Source organism: Protopterus annectens, chromosome 3.part1, assembly GCF_019279795.1.
Source record: "Protopterus annectens isolate FY-2018-M chromosome 3.part1, PAN1.0, whole genome shotgun sequence".
In the NCBI taxonomy this organism is placed as follows: Eukaryota; Metazoa; Chordata; order Ceratodontiformes; family Protopteridae; genus Protopterus; species Protopterus annectens.
In genome coordinates, this window is record NC_056732.1 from 1,376,977,651 (window position 1) to 1,376,997,994 (window position 20,344).

The following is a 20,344-nucleotide window of genomic DNA, read 5'->3' on the forward strand; positions in this document are numbered from 1 at the left end:
CCTATTTATTGTTGTGGTGAGATTTAGATCCCTAGAGCATGTGGCACGAGGGGATAAGGTTTTCTTTAGGTGGAGCATGTCCATCAATTCTGGGTTGGACATAGCCTTGTATGTCAGGCAGAGATCACCTCTGTGTAGGCGGTATGCAACCGAGTATAGCCGTAGTTTCTTCAGTTGTGCTGCATAGGGCAGGGGGCATCTGTTTGAGGCCAGTGATCCTCTTGGTGAGGTACTTCTGTGGTCTTTCCAGCTGTTGCAGGTGTCTTGTAAGGTACATCCCAAATGGGGCGTTGTACTCTATGATGCGTCTGATGAGTGATGAGTAGAGGGGCACAGTGACCTCTTTTGATCAGGATGCAAACCCTTTTGTAATTAGGTGGGCCACTTAGAAGGATTTTTTAACCACTTTGGCAATGTGATTATCAAAGGTGAGATTACTGTCTACTTGGGTCCCCAGATCCCTTGTTACATCTTCCGTATTTAGGGGACTACCACCTATGTGGTAGTTTGTGGGTACTTTGTTTTTTCTAAAGGGGATGACTATGCACTTTTTGGCAATTCAGCTTGAGGCCATGATTTTGACACCAGGCATCCGTCTCAGTGAGATCCTTTTGGAGGATGTCTGTGTCAGCCGGAGAGTCAATTATAGCCCCTAGTTTGCAGTCGTCTGCGGACTTGGTCAGCCATAGTCCTCCTGTGCTTGGCTGTACCTCTGAGAAGTATATGCCAAACAGGAGGGGTCCTAGGACTGAGCCCTGGGGAACGCCACTTGTAACCGGTTTAGAGTCGGACCTAGCTCCCGCAACTCTCACCATGTGGGTTCTGTCCATGAGCCAGTTGGCAACCTATCTTGTGACGTAGGGATTTATGTTCAGGCTGGTGAGCTTGTCTACAATACCAGAATGGGGAATGGTGTCGAAGGCCTTAGCGAGGTCTAGGTAGGCCGTGTGTACCACCTTTCCCTCGTCTATAGCCTTGGTAACTGTCTCAAAGAAGTCCACCAGGTTTAGGAGGCATGATCTGCCCTTAACAAAGCTAAACTGGGTAGGGTCCAGTGTTTGGAGGTTCCCAATGTCTCTGTTAATGAGTTCCATGATGATGCGCTCCATAGCCTTGCAGACCAAGCTAGTCAGGCTTATAGGGCGATAGTTTCCGGGGTCTGTTGTGGCTCCACCTTTGTGGAGCAGAATAACCGTTGCTGTGCACCACTCTATGGGTACGTAGCCTGAGGAGAGGCTGAATTTGAACAGTGTGTTTAGGTGAGGGGTTAGTTTGTCTTTGAGCTCGTGTAGGACGCAGCCTGGGACATTGTCTGGTCCCATTGATGCTGTGTTTTTTGGCTTTGGAGAGGGCTGTTTTAACCTGAGTGTCTGTGATTTCAGGGACTCTACATTCTTCTGGTATGGTTATGGGCCCTTCCTCCCCCTAACGCTAGTTCGTTTTTTTTTCAAAAAAAAAAGTTTATAGATATTGTGAGGTAGTTTTTGTGTAGGCCTATCCCTTCCTTTAGTGTGTGTGTGGTCAGGTAGTGTGTTTGGGTGTCTAGGTGTGGTTGTTTGTTTTGGGATGTCTGAACAACCAAAACCTACTTTTAAAAAATGCATAGTGTGTGACCATAAGCTTTCACCAGTGGAGGGCCACACTCTGTGTGTTGTTTGCTTGGGCATAGCACATTTTAATCCAAGGGCTAATAAGATAGAAAGGCCAAACTTGTGGCAAAAGGCCTGCTTCCAGCATCTACCTTGGATTCTTCTTCTACGGCCTCGGCTTCTACAACCCCCCCCCCAAGGCTGGGACTCACCCTCCCACTAGACTTGCTGAAGGGGATGTTGCCAAATGGAGAGACAAAAAGGACAGACACAAAGATGCAGAAAGAGGGAGAGACAGAGAGAAGAAAGGGGATAGGCCTCGTAAATGGTCTCCAGATCAGAAGTCCCTCCCTAGCTTGCCTTCTAAGGTCTTGTGACCTGTTTCTCCTCAGCTCCACTCCCCCAGATTTTCCCCGGAGCAGACAGAGCTGAGGCCTTCCTCTAGATCCTCCCAGTGACCAGCCAGATCCAAGTCGGTCGCTTCCTAATGCTTGACTCGGAGTCTTTCTGAAATGGATATGGACAGGATGATGATGAGATTCATTTGGACCCAAATCCAGATGGGAGTCCTGCCAGGCCCCTCTCCCTCTGGAGGGGGGACCTCCATGCCATTCTTTTACCCAATCTCCCCTTCCCCGATCCAGCCTGTGATTTCGGGATATATGGATCTTCAGAGCTGGGGGTTTGGCACTGATGGTTCCTCCAACCTCGGCTCTGGCGATTACCTTGAGGTCCTCAGATCTGACTAGCTCTGATCTAAGCAGCTCTCAGGACCAAGGACGGGGAGTCAGACCCAATGGGATGGATGTATCTTCAGCTCTGACCTTGTCAGATCCAAGCCATTCCTTCGAGCTCCGGCTACCCTAACCTTGGCTCTGATCCTCAAGACGGACCCGAGGAGAGCTTCCTCCTTGTTGGGCTCTAGGGAGGTGCACTCTCCATCGGCATTCGACGTGGTGGAGAGGGTTCTCCTCCAAGGATCGAGACCCCAGTCTATTTCCTTGGATTCTGCCCAGACTCCCTCAGATTCGGTTATGACCCCCTTCATCTTGTCTCAGGGACAGCCCGTGCTAGATAGCCCCAGGCAGTTCCCCTGGAGGAACCCCCTGTGGCTCACGAGCCCTCTTCAGAGAGTCCCACTGAGGAGGGTCATCATAAAAACACATGCAAAAGGAGGCACTTTGTCTCCCCTGAGTCCCTTATCAAAGACATTGATTTAGATGAAGGAGAAGGTTTCCCCAGGTCACTTCCTGAGGATCTCTCCTTTGGAGACATCATGGAGATCCTCTGCCAGAGGGGAGGTTGGTCAGCCCAAAAACCTTCTACGGATGAATCAGTTTTCCTGGAGGCTTTTGGCACGGGCCAATCTACTTCCTGGGTGTCCTTGCCGGTGGATCTTTTAGTGGAGCTTATCACCACGCGGGCATGGAAGGAGCCTGATCTCATAGAGCCAATACCAAAGCGCCCGGACAAAATTCTCTCTCCACCCTCTGACAGACAAGCATGGTATAAGGGCTCCCCTGTGGACGCTATGGTGGTTGCAGCAGCCACCAAGAGGGAACTGGCTCAAGAGAGTTCCTCAGTCCACCCTCCGGATAAGGAATCCAGGACGGTGAATCAATTTGGGAAGAGTGTGTATTCTTCAGCGACGTTTTCCATCCGAGCGCTGAACTACTTGGCACACGTTATATGACTGCAGCGAGACCTAGTCACGGAGTTAGTGGGCATGGAAGGAGCCTGACCCCACAGTGCAGATACCTAAGCACCCGGACAAAATTCTCTCTCCACCCTCTGACAGACAAGCATGGTATACGGGATCCCCTGTGGACGCTATGGTGGTTGCAGCAGCCACCAAGTGGGAACTGGCTCAAGAGAGTTCCTCAGTCCACCCTCCAGATAAGGAATTCAAGATGGTGGATCAATTTTGGAAGCGAGTGTATTCTTCAGTGACGTTTTCCATCCGAGCACTGAACTACTTGGCACACGTTATACGACTGCAGCGAGACCTAGTCACGGAGTTAGCTGAGTCGCCCCCAGAGTCTTTGTCACAGGAGGACAAGGGTCTTTTCTCTGTGAAGATGTCTACTCTGAAATCAGTGTCAAACACAGCCATGCGCCTCCTTTCTCATGCGATGGAAGGAGCAGCTAGGGCGGCTGGGACTGGCGTTGCTATGAGGCAACATGCTTGGCTCAGACTGTGTCAGTTTGCGGACCCCTTCAAGGCATCTTTTATGAGTGTTCCCTTTGATGGTTCTCTCTTTGGGAAGACCATACGTGACACCCTTGTCTGGAGTGAGAAAGACGGGAAGACTTTGTCTGCCGTTGAAATCTGCTTCTCTAGCCCTCAAAGATCCTTTTCCAGGAATCAGAGAGGGCAAAAGAAGATGTGGTTCCGGAAATCGCAGTTTTCCCGGGACTCTCAGGACAACTCATCCCCTAGAGGCAGAGGCAGATACCGGCCCAGAAGTGGGGGGGGGGTCCGAGGAACTTTGGGTCTAGGGAGCCCTTCTTAGACAGCCCCACGCAGCAGCCGTGAGGGGTTGCCTGACTGTCCTACTCTGGAGGCAGTCGGGGGAAGATTATCATTGCACCCAACGGGCATGGTAGTCCATAACTGCAGATCATTGGGTGCTTCAAATAATATCCAGAGGTTACACTTTCCAGTTTGTTGCCCCTCCAATTCAACCAAAATGCCTCCCAGATGTTCCAACCGCTCAAAGGGAGATGGCAGCACTAGAGGTTTCCAAGCTGCTTCAAAAACAAGTCATTGAACTGGTCCCCCCGATCAGTCCGGGTCAGGCATTTACTCCAAGTTCTTTTTAGTGCCAAAAAAGACGGGGGACCTCAGACCCATTTTGGACCTGTCAACCTTAAACCTTGCTGTCGCCAAACAAAAGTTCCGGATAGTCACCCTACAGTCCATTCTACTGTATCTTCGAGAATGTGACTGGATGTGCTCGATAGACCTCCAGGACACTTAACTACCATATCAAGATTTGCAAAAGCTCCAGGAGATTCCTTCGCTTCCGGCTGGAAGTCAGTCATTTCCAGTTCTGAGCTCTACCCTTTGGTCTCATCACAGCCCCCAGGGTGTTTACCAAGGTAATGGCAGTCATGGCGGCTCACCTGAGACTTCACGGAATTCAGTTATTTCCTTGCCTAGACGATTGGCTCCTCGCTGCTTCCACCAAGCATCTTCTTTGCCAAGCCAGAGACTCCTTCCTTTATCTTGAAGACCAGTTAGGGATCACTATCAATGTTTCCAAGTCCCTCTTGGACCCGGTGCAAATCTTGGACTTTATTGGGGCATGGCTGGGCACCCTTCAACTGAAAGTCTTTCTAACTCCAGACAGGGTCCGGAGTCTACGGGCCCATATATCAGTAGTTCTTGGCCCCAGGTTACCGAAGGCGACGGAGGTTCTCAGAGCCTTGGGCTCTATGGCTGCAGCAATTTCTATCCTCCCCAGTGCACATCTTCACATGCGTGTTCTACAATGGACGCTAGCCGTACAGTGGTCTTGGCTGAATCTCCCCATGGAATATCCAATTCACATCAGCAGAGCCTGTAGGGCATCACTTCTCTGGTGGGTCAAGTCTCCGGAGATTGTAGCGGGATGCCCCTTTGTCCCATCCACATCCTAAGCCACAGTGAACACGGATTCCTCTAAGCTCGGGTGGGGGGGGGGCATTATCTGGGGAGGACGGTCCAAGGCACGTGGTCCCAGATTGAGACCGGATTGCACATCAATGTTCTGGAGATGAGTGCAGTGCTTTTAGCGTTGCAGGCCTTCCATACTGTTCTTCCTCTGGGGACTATTGCAATTCAGTCAGACAACATGTCGGTTGTCCGGTACATCAACAAACAAGGAGGAATCAGGTCTTACCCTCTGTGTCGCAAGGCCATGAGAGGTTAGGAGTGGGCGATCTCCACCAGTCATTTTCTGATTGCAATGCACATCCCTGGACGCTTCAACATTTTAGTGGAAAAATTGAGTTGGGCTATTCTCGTGTCATGTGAGTGGTCTCTGAAGCAGTCGATAGTGGAGGAGATCTTCCTTGCGTGGGGACAGCCTTGCTGCGACCTCTTCGCATTTCCTTCCAATGCGAAGTGCAAAAGAGTTCTTCACTCTGATTCCCTCACCAGGGGACCCCCCAGAGATGCTGTAGTCCATGCTTGGCCTCCCGGGCTCTTGTATGCTTTTACCCCATTACCACTCATTCTGAAGTTTCTTCAGAAGGCTTGCCGACTGGGGTGCAAGGTGATCCTCATTGACCCATTCTGGCCTCGACATGTTTGGTTCCCCTTCCTCTGGTCTCATGTTCTAGCTCCTCCTTGGATTCTAGATCCCTGCCTGGATCTCATTTCTCATCCTTCGGGCGCCTGTCCGCCCAACCTGGACAGCCTCAAGCTGACAGCTTGGTTGCTCCAGTTCCCTTAATTGCCAGGACTCCCAGTCTTTCGTCTTCAGTGAAAACTATTCTAGTGGCGGCTCATATGTTTTCCACTAGGAATATTTACTGCAGTAAATGGAAATGGTTTTCTATTTGAGCATCTCATTGAAAGCTGGATCCTTTTATGGCCCCCCTGTATCTGCGGTACTGGATTTCTTAGCCAGCATTTTTCAGCAAGGGGCCAGTTCTTCCACTGTGAAAGTGCAACTGGCAGCTGTTTCAAATTTCCATGTCGGCGAGAACAGGAATGCCCTGGCCTCTTCTAGATTGTGTAAGGCTTTTCTTAAAGGCACTTTTCTTTTGCATCCTCCAGGTAAGAACCCTGTTCCTCCCTAGGGCCTTACATTGGTTCTTCAGGCCTTAGTTGCTCCCTCTTTGAACCTGCAGCATCAGCGGATTTAAAGTTCTTATCCTGGAAGACAGCCTTCCTAGTGACTATTACTTTGGCTAGGAGGGTTTCTGAGCTTCAGGCCTTGTCTGCTGTGCCCCCTTACTTGATCTTCCATAAGGACAGGGTTTCTCTCCACACAAACCCTTCTTTCTTACCAAAAGTGGCTTCTGAATCAAACATTAATCAAACAATTAACCTGCAGGTTTTCTTCCCAAATTTTCAGAACAAGGGTGAATATAAACTGCATTTGCTAGATGTTCATAGACAACTTAATTTTATGTACACAGAATAAAGCCCTTCCGTAAAGCTGACCAGTTGGGTCCTTTTCTAAGCCCTTTTTGGGTAAGGCCATCTCCAAAATTTCCTTAGCTAGATGGATTACACTGTGTATTTTGCAAATTTACAAAGACAAAGGTTTGTCTCCACCTGGTCCTGTTAAAGCTCACTCTACCAGATCTATGGCAACATCTGCTGCTTTCTGGTCTAGGGTGTCATTGGATGACATTTGTGTGGCAGCAACTTGGGCTAAGTCACATACCTTCATTTCTCATTATAAGTTGGATTTAATCTCTAGAGGGAGAGCATCCTTCGGCTCTGCGGTGCTCAGGAATATCCTTCCATGAGGGCCTCCCAAGGGTTTGAGTAGCTGGGGATTCTGTCCCACAGGTTGAAGATAAAAATGAAGTTAACTATTTCAGATAAAGAAGTTATGTACTCACCATAACGTTCCATCTGAGTAGTTATACTTCATTTTTCTGCAACCGTCGCACCGTCCTTCCCCCGAACCTTCTCATGTGATGATCATGTATGGTTTCCTGTAGTTTGAGTTACTGATTAGTTTAGGTTGCAGCAGACTCGATCTGAGGGACGGTAGAAGATGGTGGTGTGTTATGGGTAAAGGGAAGGAGCTTGGAGCTCGGAGCAGATGCTTGAAAAGTTGTCTGTTCGGATCCAATATGTATCCGAATACCCACAGGTTGCAGAAAAATGAAGTATAACTACTCAGATGGAACGTTATGGTGAGTACATAACTTCTTTTTTTAAAAATGCCAACAGCAAAAATTTTCCAGAATTTTGACAGCACTCAGTGTGGACATTGTCTTCAAGAGCAGGTGCCATCTGAAAGACAGAGGCATTCAGCAGAACCAGGGGTTCTGCAGCCCTCAGTCCAGTGGTTAGTTACAGAACCCCCAAGTGATTGTCCATCTCTGGGCCCATTTTATGGAGTCAAGTATCCTTTTAGCCTGCATTTATGTCCATCACACAGGACAAGTAGATAAGGGTCATGTTGTCCAAAGGCTGCACTATTCCTTTCCTGTCCAGACACCGGGCACACACATTTCATTTTCAGGTGTTCCACCTCATCAGAAGGGTGTGGCCAAGATGGACATTTTCAACTTGTTAAAAAAAGAGTGACCCAGGAGGTCCCACCAAACCAAAAAAGGTCCTTACAACATTGGTTCTGGCCAAGCATTCTGCAAGATATGGATGGAGAGTGTGGTTCCTTCACTCCTGGGTTGGAGCTAGCCACTACCATTTTTGGCTGTTCATAGAACTTACCTTAGAATGCAGGGTGTTCACCAAATGCATGTCTTTTGTAGCAGCTGACCAGACTCTAAGGAACCAAGATGTCCCCTATCTGGATAACTGGCTTTTAGCAGTTCCCACTCTGGAGTCATTAATCCATACACAGGAGCCTTAGCTTCCGTTACTCCATGCCATGGGAATAGTACTTAACTATACAAAGGTACTAACCATTACACAATGCCATTTGGGCCCTCTGTCTTGCAGAGACTTTCTTCCTTCAGACTGGATATCTGCACTGCAGTCTCAAGTTCTTCTCCCTTTATTTCCTGTGGTCTCAGTTGATCATTGTTTAGAGGGGCTAAGTGTAATGGCAATAACAATTTTAATGTCCTCTTTACTAGATTTCATGCGAGTTTTACAATGGACCCTAAAGATTCAGTGTTTAAAATGCAAGAATCCCATGTTAGTCCAGCTGGGGGCATCTTGTACTGGCAAACATCTGTTATTTTGATAGGTGCATTCCCCTAGCCTGGCTCTGGACATCCCTTTCCTCACCTTCATTTTAGTGGCAGTCATCGTGGATTCATCTGCCGTAGGGTTGTGGGGAGGGGTCATTGCTTATGGTAGATGTGTTCATAGGCAGAAGCTCTTGCGCACCTAAATATACTGGAGATGTAGGTGGTACTCTGTAGATTGCAGACATTGCTGGACTCGTCTGTAGAATATGATAGCCATTCACTCTGACAGTATGGAAATGATCTAGTATATCAGTAAGGAAAAAGGATATCATTCCTATCCCCAAAGTCAAGAAGCTATGAGGCTCTGGGAATGAGCCATATTGTCATGATGCTTTTTTATAACAACACATTTCTGAAAAAGCCAGTTCTTTGACAGATAAGCTGAGCTATTTTCTGCTGATGCCAGATGAGTCATCCCCAAGTCATACAGTGGTGCAAGTGTTTGTTTTACACTGTTGCAAACCTTGCTGCAATATGTCTGTTTCCCTGACTAGCACTCTTTTCTCCTGAGGGACAGATTCCCAAGAATGCAGCATAGCCCAGAAGTGGCCTCCAGATCTCCTTTATGCTTTTCCCCCATTTTCTATTATACAAAAAATGCTTACAGAAAATGAAGGAATACAAAGCCACAGTTATTGGCCTCAACAGGTTTGTTTCCTCTTAGTCTGGCCTCACTTGTTTGGAGAAGCCTATCTGCCTGAAGCCATTCAGAAACCTCATGATCTATTCATCTGGCAAGTCTCATCCAGACCTCCAGTCCCTTCTGGAAACCAAATGGTTTTCCGCATGTGGTAATGACCAGTAACTCTACAATGTAGCCTAATATCAGGTAGACGTATGAGGCTGTGTGTGCCAGATTTCCTATTTAGGCCACTTTCTAAGGATTAAATTCTTAGCTGCAGTACCAGCTATGTTGGATTACTTCCCAAGGATTTTTGGTTCAGTGGTGTCCCTTAAGGTATTTAAGACCCTTCTGTAGAGTAATGTTTTTACTTTACTCTGCAATTAAAGAACCTGTAGCCCCCTTGAGATCTCAGTGTCATACTTCAGAAATTAATTTACCTCCCTTTGAACCAGATTCCATGGCAGATTTTAAGCTTTTATTTGGAAAGCACTGTTCTTGCTTGCAGTTACCTCCTGCTAGAAGAGTCTCAGAATTGGAGGATGATTAAAGAGTTAGACCTCTGTATCTGATGTTTTATAAAGACAGGATGTTCTTACAGAAGGCAACTGTTCAAATTTAAATCAAACTATTAAACTGCCTGTATGTTACCCACAGTATTTTAATAGATGAGAGCATATGTTATACTGTCTAGATGTCCACAGAAAGTTGCAGTTCTCTGTGATAAAAAACAAAATCTATTAGCAGGTGCTGCCATGTCTTTGAATCCTCTGTAATTAATAGATTGGGCCAGGAGGTGTTTAAAGTCATTTTGTCCAGGTAGCTATCTGCCTCACATATTGCTACAAGTGTGAGAAAGACATACCTAACAAGCCTAATTAATTTTCTGTTGAGTAATAGGTACCACTCAAGCCTTTTTCTCCAGCACCTCTGAGGATGACATTTGTGCAGCTGCAACATGAGCTCCTCTGCATACTTTCACAAGACACTGTAAGCTAGATATGGTCTGTTGGTCTAGTTCTGCCTTCAAATCCGCAGTCATCAAAGATATTTTGTCATGATAATACCCGGGAGAAAGAACTGCGGACTCTGTACCACTGGTTGAAATAGATGGACTGAATCACATAAGATATGTAAGTTGTACAAATAAACTTCCATAATAATAGATAATCATGATCCATATCCATCCAGTTTAGCATCCCTTCAAACTTTCACCTTCCTTTGGCAGAAGAGGCCTGGATAGATGTTAGGGAATCTAGTGTATATTTCATGTCTGCACGATGAGTGCAAACTCAGATGAAGGAAAAGGGAGGAGATGTAGAACATTAACAATCACTACTACTTTATATTTGTACTACCTTTCTATTCATTAGAATTGCAGTGGCAAGAGTTCTCCATCTAAAATTCCCCTTTTTGCTATCCTGATATCTGTATAAACTGTGAAAGCAACAACCATGTTGTACTCGTGACATGTACATTCTGTAATGCCTCTGTAAAAATCTCTGTATACAAAGAAAACTACGATGTATCCATGTATTCCTGCATTGCTAAACTTTGAATCTCTATATACAAGAAAAACTACATTGTATCTATGTCCCACTGCTTTGTTAAACATTGATTATTTGTTATGTAACTTATAATCTGATGTTGTCAATCTTCATATATTCTTGACTTGTGGGGGGATTACGGTTCCAATCCTCAGAACCAGTCTGGCCGTTATATAGCTCGCATCAGACAAAAAAAAAATATCTCGAGCTGCAAGTCTACCCAAAATGCCCCTCTCCACATTACCTCAGATCTCGTTTGCAGCTCTTATGACAAGACAGGTCAACCATCTCTCTTGTAGCTGAGTATATTTTTATATATCCTTAATCTTTCCATTCATCTAAAACTTTTCTATCTTTTAATCCTTGGTCTACTTGTAGCATGTGTGCTGTGTTTGTTCCATTACAGTTGGTAAATTCTCCCTCTACCATTGTTAATGGTCTTTCCCTTTCCTGTCTCTACCTTTGGTAGCCTTTCTACCATTGCTGGTAGACTTTTCCCTTTCCTTTCCTGTGAGTGAGGCCTATTTTCTAAACTATCTTCCTTTCTCTTTTCCTGCCTTCCTATTTGTTTTTTTCAGGAATATGTCAGAAAAGCCAAAAAGCTCCACTACGGGGTTTAAGCAATGTGTAGAGTGCAGCAGGAAAATGCCAAACTCGGGCAACCATGAATCCTGTGTTTACTGCTTGGATGTTCCCCATTTAAGTATAGACTGTTCCATCTGCCAGGGTTTCAGTAATAGAACTCTGGCATAGAGGAAGAATAAACTGATTCTCAAAGGGCTCCTTAAAGCCTAATTTGAAGAAGCCTTGTCCAAGGTCGACCAGTCACTTCTGGCCCCTGGATCAAAATGCTCCCGTTCAGTGCCATCGTCTCAGATTGTCCAAAAACATAAACATGCTTCCAAAGGGTTCATCTTCTGAACCGTAAGTTAAGGTTCCAAGGCACTTGAAGCAGTCTAGATCTCCAGCACTGAAAACCATATTGGTGCCTTCTACACCAGCTACAATAACTACTCCAAGTTCTACTACCATGGTTCCAACTTTGACTACGGCTCCGACACTGGTGCCAACTGCCACTTCTACCATTTCTGTGACTTTTTCCCCCCATAGTACAGCAAACGGTGTTGTGCCATGGGGGAAATGGCACAGCACCGTTTGCTGTACCATGGGGGGAATAGGCACAGAAATGGTACAGCAAACTGTGCTGAAATTAATGGTGTCTACAGAACCCAGGTCTGTCTATTCTCCATTTTTGGACCCATTCCATAGTCAGCTCCCTAGTCCATTCCTAGAGAGACCTGACTCGCCTTCTGGGTTATTGTTAGGCTGGTGGATCAGATCTTAACAGCCCAGAGATTCCTATCCTCTTCTCAAGCCCCTCTCCCTTCAGGTGCAGAGGATTTTTTCTCCATCCACCCCTACTTATGCTGCTCCTCTAACCTCGACGCAGGGTTAAGAGCTGTTAACTTCTTCAGTGTCTCAGGTACTGATGGCTTCTGTGCCAACAACACTTCTGTCTTCGGTGCCAAGTCTAGCTCTGGTAATCTTGGTGCCTTCAGCACCATCAGGCCTGGGGGATTTGAGCCGGACCCATTTTTTTCTATGGAGCTGACCACATCTCTTCTGGCTGTACCAGCAGGGGGCCCGTCCTCAGTTCTGGTCTGTCAGGTGGGACTCTCAGGCCGTGGTGTGACCCTGGTTCCAAGTTTGTCTCTGTTCTAGGCTCCCATCCTTCTTTAGGGGGTCCTGCCTTTCAGGCTATGGAAAGAGCTTTAGCCACTGCTTCATCTCAGGTGGCTCTTGTATTATTGGAATCTTCACCTGTGACCCCAAGTTTGTCAGTTCAGCTACCAACCTCTACCCCTGGACAGCACGCACCATGGTCGCAAGACTTGCCTTCTAAACGTACTCCCTCTTCCGAGTCCTCCTCAAAATTTCCCACTGAGGAGCCCCCTCAGAAGAGATTGTGTAAGAAGAAACACCTTGATTCTCCTGAAGAAACCATCAGAGGACACAGATTTTGATGAAGCAGAGGGTTCCCCATGGTCATCCCCGGAAGACTTCTCCTTTGTAGACATTCCGAAGATCCTAAAACAGAGGGGTGATTGGAAGTCCAAACACCCATCTTTGGAGGAATCTGTGTACTTGCAGGCCTTTGGTGTGTGACTGTCTACCTCCTGGGTGACCCCACCTACAGCCAATTTAATTAAATTAATTGCTCAGTGGGCTTGGAAGTCTCCTGACTCTGTGGAACCAGTCTCCCAGAAACCTGTCAAAATCCTTACTGCTCCAGAACATCAACCGCATTGGACTAAGGGCTTAGTAGATGATGCCATGATGATAGTGGCCACCACCAAAAAAGAACTAGCCAAGGAAAGTTCTGCTGTCCATCCCCTGAACCAAGAATCTAGGGTAATGGACAGATTTGGGAAGTGGGTCTATGCATCAACCTTCTCCATCAGGTCCTTGAACTTTCTGGCACATTTCACAAGACTTCAAAGGGATCTGGTCAAGGAGTTGTCAGTGCATACAGCTGAAGGGGTGACCAGGTCAGTAGCTTCAGGTGTTGCTATTTGTAGACACACTTGGATGTGCCTTTGCGAGTTTGTGGAACCATTCAAGTCTTCCTTCGCCAGTGCTCCCTTTGATGGATCTTCTTTATTTGGTCCCAAAGTAAAGGAAACTCTGTCCAGGTGTGGAAAGGATGGAAAGACCTTGTCTGCTGTAGGCGTACATTTTTCCACTCCTCAACAATCCTATTCCAGGAATTAAAGGAATGGTAAGATGTGGTTCAAGAAATCCCAGAAGCCTTTGCAGGACACGTTTCAGACTCCCCTCGGGGCATGGGCGGAGTTATATTGGAAGATGCCATCTCAGAGGCAGAGGTGGTCCACATAATCAGGGTTCCAGGGATTTGTTCTCTGATCAACCCTATCAGTGCTCCTGAAGGGGAGCCCAATTGCTTACCTGTGGAAGCAGTTGGGGGGAAGATTTTCCTTGCACCCAAACACCTGGCAACACATAACCACCGATGCCTGGGTGCTAAGAATCTTTTCCAGAGGTTACCTAATTCCCTTCACCTTTTATCCAAGAACCCCAATAAGACTCCCTGATATTCCATCTAGTCAGAGAGTTCAAGCAGCAATAGAAGTACAAAAACTCATCCAAGAAGTCCCACCAGACCAACTAGGATCCATTTTTTACTCAAGATTCATTTTAGTGCCAAAGAAAACGGGGAACTGGAGACCAATGTTGGATCCCAGTATTCTAAATAAATTCGTCCAATAAGCAAAATTCCAGAAGGTCACAGTTCAGTCAATTCTCTCCTTTTTAGAGAAAGACAATTGGATGTGCTCTGTCGACTTTCAAGACATGTATTACCACATAAAGGTGTACAAACTCTCGAGAAAGTTTCTCCACTTCCCAATGGGAACCAGTCATTTCCAATTCAGAGTGCTGCCCTTTGGCCTCACCACAGCCCCCGGGGTGTTCAACAAATGTATGGCAGCAGTCACAGCACATCTGAGAATGCACGGATTCCAAGTGTTTCCTTATTTAGACGACTGACTGCTCACTGTTCCACCAGGCATATACTACTGTAAACTACAGACTACATTCTGAAGCTAGCCCCTCAGTTTGGCATCATGGGCAGTCCTGCAAAATCTCAGCTAACCCCTTCTCAGGACATGGAACTTTTCAGAGCTCATCTTAGTTCTCTGTCTTACATAGCATTGCTTCCACTACACAAGTTACAGAAAATTCAGTCGTAGGTCCTCCCTCTTCCTCGCTCAAACAAAATTCCTGCTTATCATATTCTGCAGGCATTGGGCTCCATGGCAGCAGCGATCACATTGGTTCCATTGGCAAGATTTCACATGAGACTTCTCAAGTGGTTGCTTGCAAACCAATGGACTATTCTAACCCACCACATGAGACATTTAGTTTTCATATCCAGTCGATGCAAGAACGACCTATCTGGATGGATGCACTCAGAGGAGATTCTTCTAGGCCATCCCTTTGTTTCCCCTCAGCCTAAGGCCATAGTGACCATGGATGCTTCCCAACTGAGGGGGTATTATCTTGGAAAGACAGTCCGAGGTACTTATTCCTCCTCTGAGGCCTACTTGCATATCAGTGTTCTAGAGTTAAGAGCAGTGCTTCTGGCATTGCAAGCGTTTCACTCTGCCTTACCTCAAGGGATGTTAGCTGTTCGGTCCACATGTCTGTAGTCTGGTGCATCATCAGACGGGGGAAACCAAGTCCTACCCATTGTTTCGATAAGCCCTTCGAGTGTGGCCATGGGATGTAACTTCCAACCACTTTCTGATAGCAGTGCACATCCCGGGGAGTTCAAACGTGATTGCGGACAAACTAAGCAGCTGCATCCTCATGCCTCACAAGTGGTCTCTGAACTCCAGAGTAGCTTGCCTTGCTGCGACCTGTTTGCTTCACCCCTGAACAAGTGTAGAAGCTACTTTGCCCTAATTCTCCCTCAGGGGGAGTCCCCCAGGAATGCTGTTCTCCACAATTGGCCCCTGGATCTCCTTTATGCCTTTCACCCTTTCCCTCTGATTCCTGTTTTTCTCAAGAAAGCAGTTTGGTTGTGAAGCAAAGTTATCCTCATTGCTCCTTACTGACCTTGACAGATGTGGTTTTGCTTTCTTTGGCCTCATCTACTACACTGCCCATGGATTCTGGACCCAGTTCCAGATCTCTTGTCCCACCCCCAGGGACTAGTGCATCCCAATCTGCAAACTCTCAAGCAACTGCTTGATTTCTCCAATTCCGGTAGTTGCCAGACATAATGGCATTCCTTCCCCTGTATAATACATTTTGATGGCTTCCCATAAACCATCCACCAGGAGTCTCTACATTAGTAAGTGGAAGATATTTTCAGTTTGGACTTCTGACAATGGTTTGGACCCCTTTTCAATAACAGTAGAAAAAATTCTGGAGTTTCTAGCTGCCATTTTTAGTAAAGGAGCCTCTGCTTCTACAAGCAAGGTTATCTTAGCAGCTATTTAAAATTTCCATAATGGTACTGGAGACCAGCTGTTAATTTCTCACAGACTTTATAAGGTTTTTCTTAAGGGCACAATCTGTTTGAAGCCCCCTTTCAAAGACCCTCTTTCGCCATGGAACCTGACTCGTGTTACAATCACTTACTTTACCTCCATTTGAACCTGCAGCTACTTGTGATTTAAACTTCCTTTCTTGGAAAACATTACTTCTCATAGCTTTCACATCATCAAGGCAAGTCTCTGAATGACAGCCTTTATGTTCTAAAGCTCCTTATTTAGTTTTCCATAAAGACAGTGTGTCACTCAGAACAAACCCAACTTTCCTTCCTAAAGTGATATCAGAGACCAATACCAACCAGTCCATAGACTTGCCCGTATTCTTTCCAAATTTTTCTAACAAAGACAAGTACTGCCTGCACCTTCTGGATGTGCGCAGGCAATTACGTTTCTGTCTAGGTAGAACTAAACAATTTAGATAATCAGAACAGTTATTTGTATTCTTTGCTAGTACAACTTTGGGCAAACCAGTGTCTAAGGTGACTCTGTCCAAGTGGTTAAGGGATTGCATCTCTTTCGTTTACATGAAACTTAAGATGAAGCTCCCTATTCCAGTCAGGGCACATTCTACCAGATCTATGGTGACTTCAGCTGTTTTTCATTCCAGAGCTTCCATGTCAGAAATTTGCACAGCTGCAAAGTGGACTAAACCACATACTTTTATTACTCATTACAAATTAGATATGGTCTCCAGGAGGAGAGCCTTCTTTGGTTCTCTGGTTCTCAGGAATATTCTTCCATAGGGCCACCCAGGATTTAAGGTAGCTTGGGACTCTGTCCCACAAGTGAAGAACAGATGAAGATTGACAACGTCAAATAAACAAGTTATGTCTTACCATAACGTTCCATCTGTGTTGTCAATCTTCATCTGTTCTTGCGTCCCTCCTGCCTGCCCCCTCCTTTAGACTTGTGGTGGAGCGACATTCTGAACTGGGTTCTTATTGTTAGGGATACCTTGGACAAGGTTTCTGACTTGTATTATATAGTCTTCTGCATTATTGTAAACTCAATCTGAGGTAATTTGGAGAGGGGCATTGTGGGTAGACTTGCAGCTCGAAAGATTTTTTGGATGGCACGAGCTATAAAACAGCCAGATCCATAACCCCCACAAGTCAAGAATAGATGCAGGTCGACAACACAGAACGTTATGGTAAGACATAACAACTTTCTTCTTTCTTTGTACCATATCTATGTAACTTTTTCTATTGTGATTGTGGAGTTTTTCTCCCTGGGCCTCCGCTGAAAACAGGTATCTGCCCAGTTGGACTTTCCCAGTAAACGAATGTCAAATAAAAATAAATAAACAAATGAAATTATGAGAGATGGGGAGGTGTAAAAATCTTGGAAAGTCTTGGTTGCTGTGCTGACTAGTACCAATGGCAGCTAGTCCTAATAGTTAAAATAGGCAGACCTAAATCTTGAAGATTTATTGTTATGGTAAGTATGTAATTTTTGTCATACAAGCTGGACCTCAAGGACAGTCTTCTGAATAACTTAATGTACATATTTAGTGATGTTCATAGGTTCATAGATTAGTACTAGGCTAACTGCCCTTGTGGGCCATTTTAAACATAGCCAATTACTAAAACCCTGCACCTTGTGTATGTAAGGTAAACAACTTAACTCCTTATGCCAACCTCCCATTTGTATTTTTAAGATGTTTAGAGGATTTGCACAGTGATAGATGGTAACTTGTATGTAGCAATGAAAGTCCTGCCCTTTTTTAATATATTGTTAGATGTCATAGGGTGATAGTAAAGGTTGTGTTTGCTACTTTTTTCTCCTTGTTAACTCTTGATTTCTGGAACCCTCCTCCTCCTAATTGCTAGCTAAGGCAGGGGTTCAGACACACTTTTTGGTGGCTGTCTGTTCCAGAAAATACAAAAGATAGTGCAGGTTATTCTCCTTTTACAACCAAGTTTGTGGTGACATCCTCAGTGTGAGAGCATCCCCACACCTCCTGTGAACTTTAAATTGCTCTTGAAGTTCAACTTGGATAACTGTTGTCAGAATTGATGGACATGCTCCACCTAAAGAAATCCAAGTCACTGCGAGCCACTCGCTGTAGTGAGCTAAACCTCACCACAACAATAAATAGAACATGCTGGAGGGATAGATTCCTGTCACAGACACTCCCCATGCTTTGGAACAAAATTCCTAACTACATTAGGCAGAGCCCCTCACTAACACTCTTCAAGACAAACCTTGACGAGTGGATGGGTAACAGAAAATACACCCCTGGGATCACTTCATTGGCTCTTCTTGACAGAGGCTCAGTTAATTAATCAATGGGGTGGCGAAAGCTGACACACTCTGGCTAGGATTATAAATACCCTCGGGCAGATAGCCTAGTACCTACCTATGAACCTGCATCCTGTACCTGAAGTCCCATATATTGTAAACACACTGCAACCATGATCATATTATGAACCACAAACTGGTAAAACAACTATAAAACAAAAAAACGGGCGGTGGCAAATATGCAGTCAAAAATTAATTTATTTGAAGCGCTTTTCGTCAATAAAATTAGTGGAAATATTTGTACCCATATCACCTGTATTTTCAGTTAAATCTTTATTAGCGTTTATATTCCCATTTTCCTCCAGGTTAATTCCTGGGTTTATGGGTAACACAATGGGTTTGACACTTAGAAGTGGCATATATACATTGTTACATCTTTTGTCAATTACCTCCAGAATGAGCATGTCTAGGAGGGGTTCGGGGTATTTTAAATTCTCTGTGTAATAGTATGGTCCTATTAATTAGGTGGCATTTCTCCTTAAATGGCTTGTGTCTGGGTGTCTCACTCTACCTAATTTTATTCAACACGATTTTATATTTAATTAGAATTTTTTAAAAATCAATGTTAGTAGTTTGTGAAGTTAATATGAGTGACCTTTTTGGAAATGTATTTTATTTTTATAGTTAGGGAACAAACACGTATTGTTTCTTTAAATTAGTACCAATTAATTGGTCTTTACGTATATATAATATGCTTGTACTAATTGATTGTGTTTCTGATGAAGTCAGCTGTTGGAGCTGACGAAAAGCGCTTCAAATAAATTAATTTTTGACTGCATATTTGCCACCGCCCATTTTTTTGTTTTATAGTGATCATATTATACTAACATCTGTAGTAATGGTGAGCACTTTCACACATCTGTATTTTATTATCCTATTGTGGTAAAATATAGACAACCTGAGGCTAAAGTAGGAAAACAGATGAAGTTGGGAGAGAAAATCACTATAGGTCCTTATAAGCTGCCTAAATACATTTTTGTCTTTAAATGCATTTCATTTCTGTCTAATGAATTAAACCCAGCAAGTTTTTTTTTAAAGTAATGCAGGTATTTAACTATAACTATGAAGTAAGGTGGCTTTTTTTACATACCACTAATACATTTTCACTTTTCTGTTTTCCATAGAGTCCTCTTTGCTGCCCTTCTAATCTTGGTGACACCAGCCATGCTACTACTGTACTGCATCTACCTCTACCATGAGATGGTAGAATACCCCATTGGATTGCTAGACTGCTGGCAGCACTTCCTGCAGGCCATTTCAGAAGGATTGCTTGACCACTACCTCTATGGCTCACTTATTTTCCCCTTTATTGCCATTTTTGTGTATCCTTGCTGGCTGATGCTTTGGAATATAATTTTCTGGAAATAGAGGGCACCTAGGTAGTGCCTTCCAAAAATGGAATTTCTGTTTTGAAACTAGGCTCTGGAATGTTATGTGACAGAAGAAATGGATGGGGAAACATTATCCACGAGGAGCCAAATAAAGCCTAAAGGAAGATGATCATGAAAAAGTAAATGCAACTTGTTTGTATGAGAGGGCAGCAGAAAAGCTAGGGAGTTTATGAGGGACAGAACATGAGGCTGTAGAGGCATGGTTTTAATTTGAAAATTTGTATTAGTGAAAGCACATTCAAGTGTCTTAGCATGTTTCCAGATGTATTCAGTAAACTGATAATGAGGAACCACTTTATAAACAGAGGGAATATATTGATGGTAGCTGGGAGATTACTTGGCTTTGTGTCAGTAAAACGGTTTGCTTTCATCTTAACAATCTGTAATAAACATACAAACGTCAGTGTAACATCTCTGTCACCATGGCCTCCAACTATTGTTGCACCTTTGAATACTACCATGCATTTTGTTAATATTGTTATATCAATTGTCAGATGTGCAATTAGAACCCATAGCTCAGGTAAATTTACTGCCTGCTTTGTCTGTCATCTTAGTCCTTTTCCCTCACAAGGTAGGTGTTGACACCAGAATTTATTTATAGCTTGAAAAACCTTTAAAAGTTGTCTAGCTTTAAGAAAGTATCAGTTAAATGTGCTGTGCTGTGCTGCACTGCGCACTGTTTATTTAACATTTAACCAAGAAATGGACATTAAATTGAAATTTTTCCCATGTTTACTGCAGAGGCAGTACTTGATTACCTGAATAAGTGCAGGGGATGAGCACTTTATCTTTGATGCATTGTTAGAATCGGTTTAGAGTAGTGATGGTAATGAGAAAACTACCCATCATAGTACTGCAGTAGATTTCTTGTGGTACCTTCACATTTTGGTTAAATTTTTCATTTATGAATTATCTGAATCAGTCATAG

At 44.7% G+C, this 20,344-nt stretch overlaps 1 protein-coding gene across 1 annotated transcript in view; it reads left to right on the forward strand.

Moving 5' to 3' along the window:
- Window positions 1-19,836, forward strand: part of GPAA1 (glycosylphosphatidylinositol anchor attachment 1) — a 1,710,146-nt gene extending 1,690,310 nt beyond the window's left edge. The window contains exon 13 of the mRNA XM_044067413.1: window positions 19,150-19,836. Within this exon, the coding sequence (XP_043923348.1) occupies window positions 19,150-19,393 (244 nt within the window). The 3' untranslated portion in view covers window positions 19,394-19,836. The remainder of the gene's footprint in view (window positions 1-19,149) is intronic.
- Window positions 19,837-20,344: the final 508 nt, after the last annotated feature.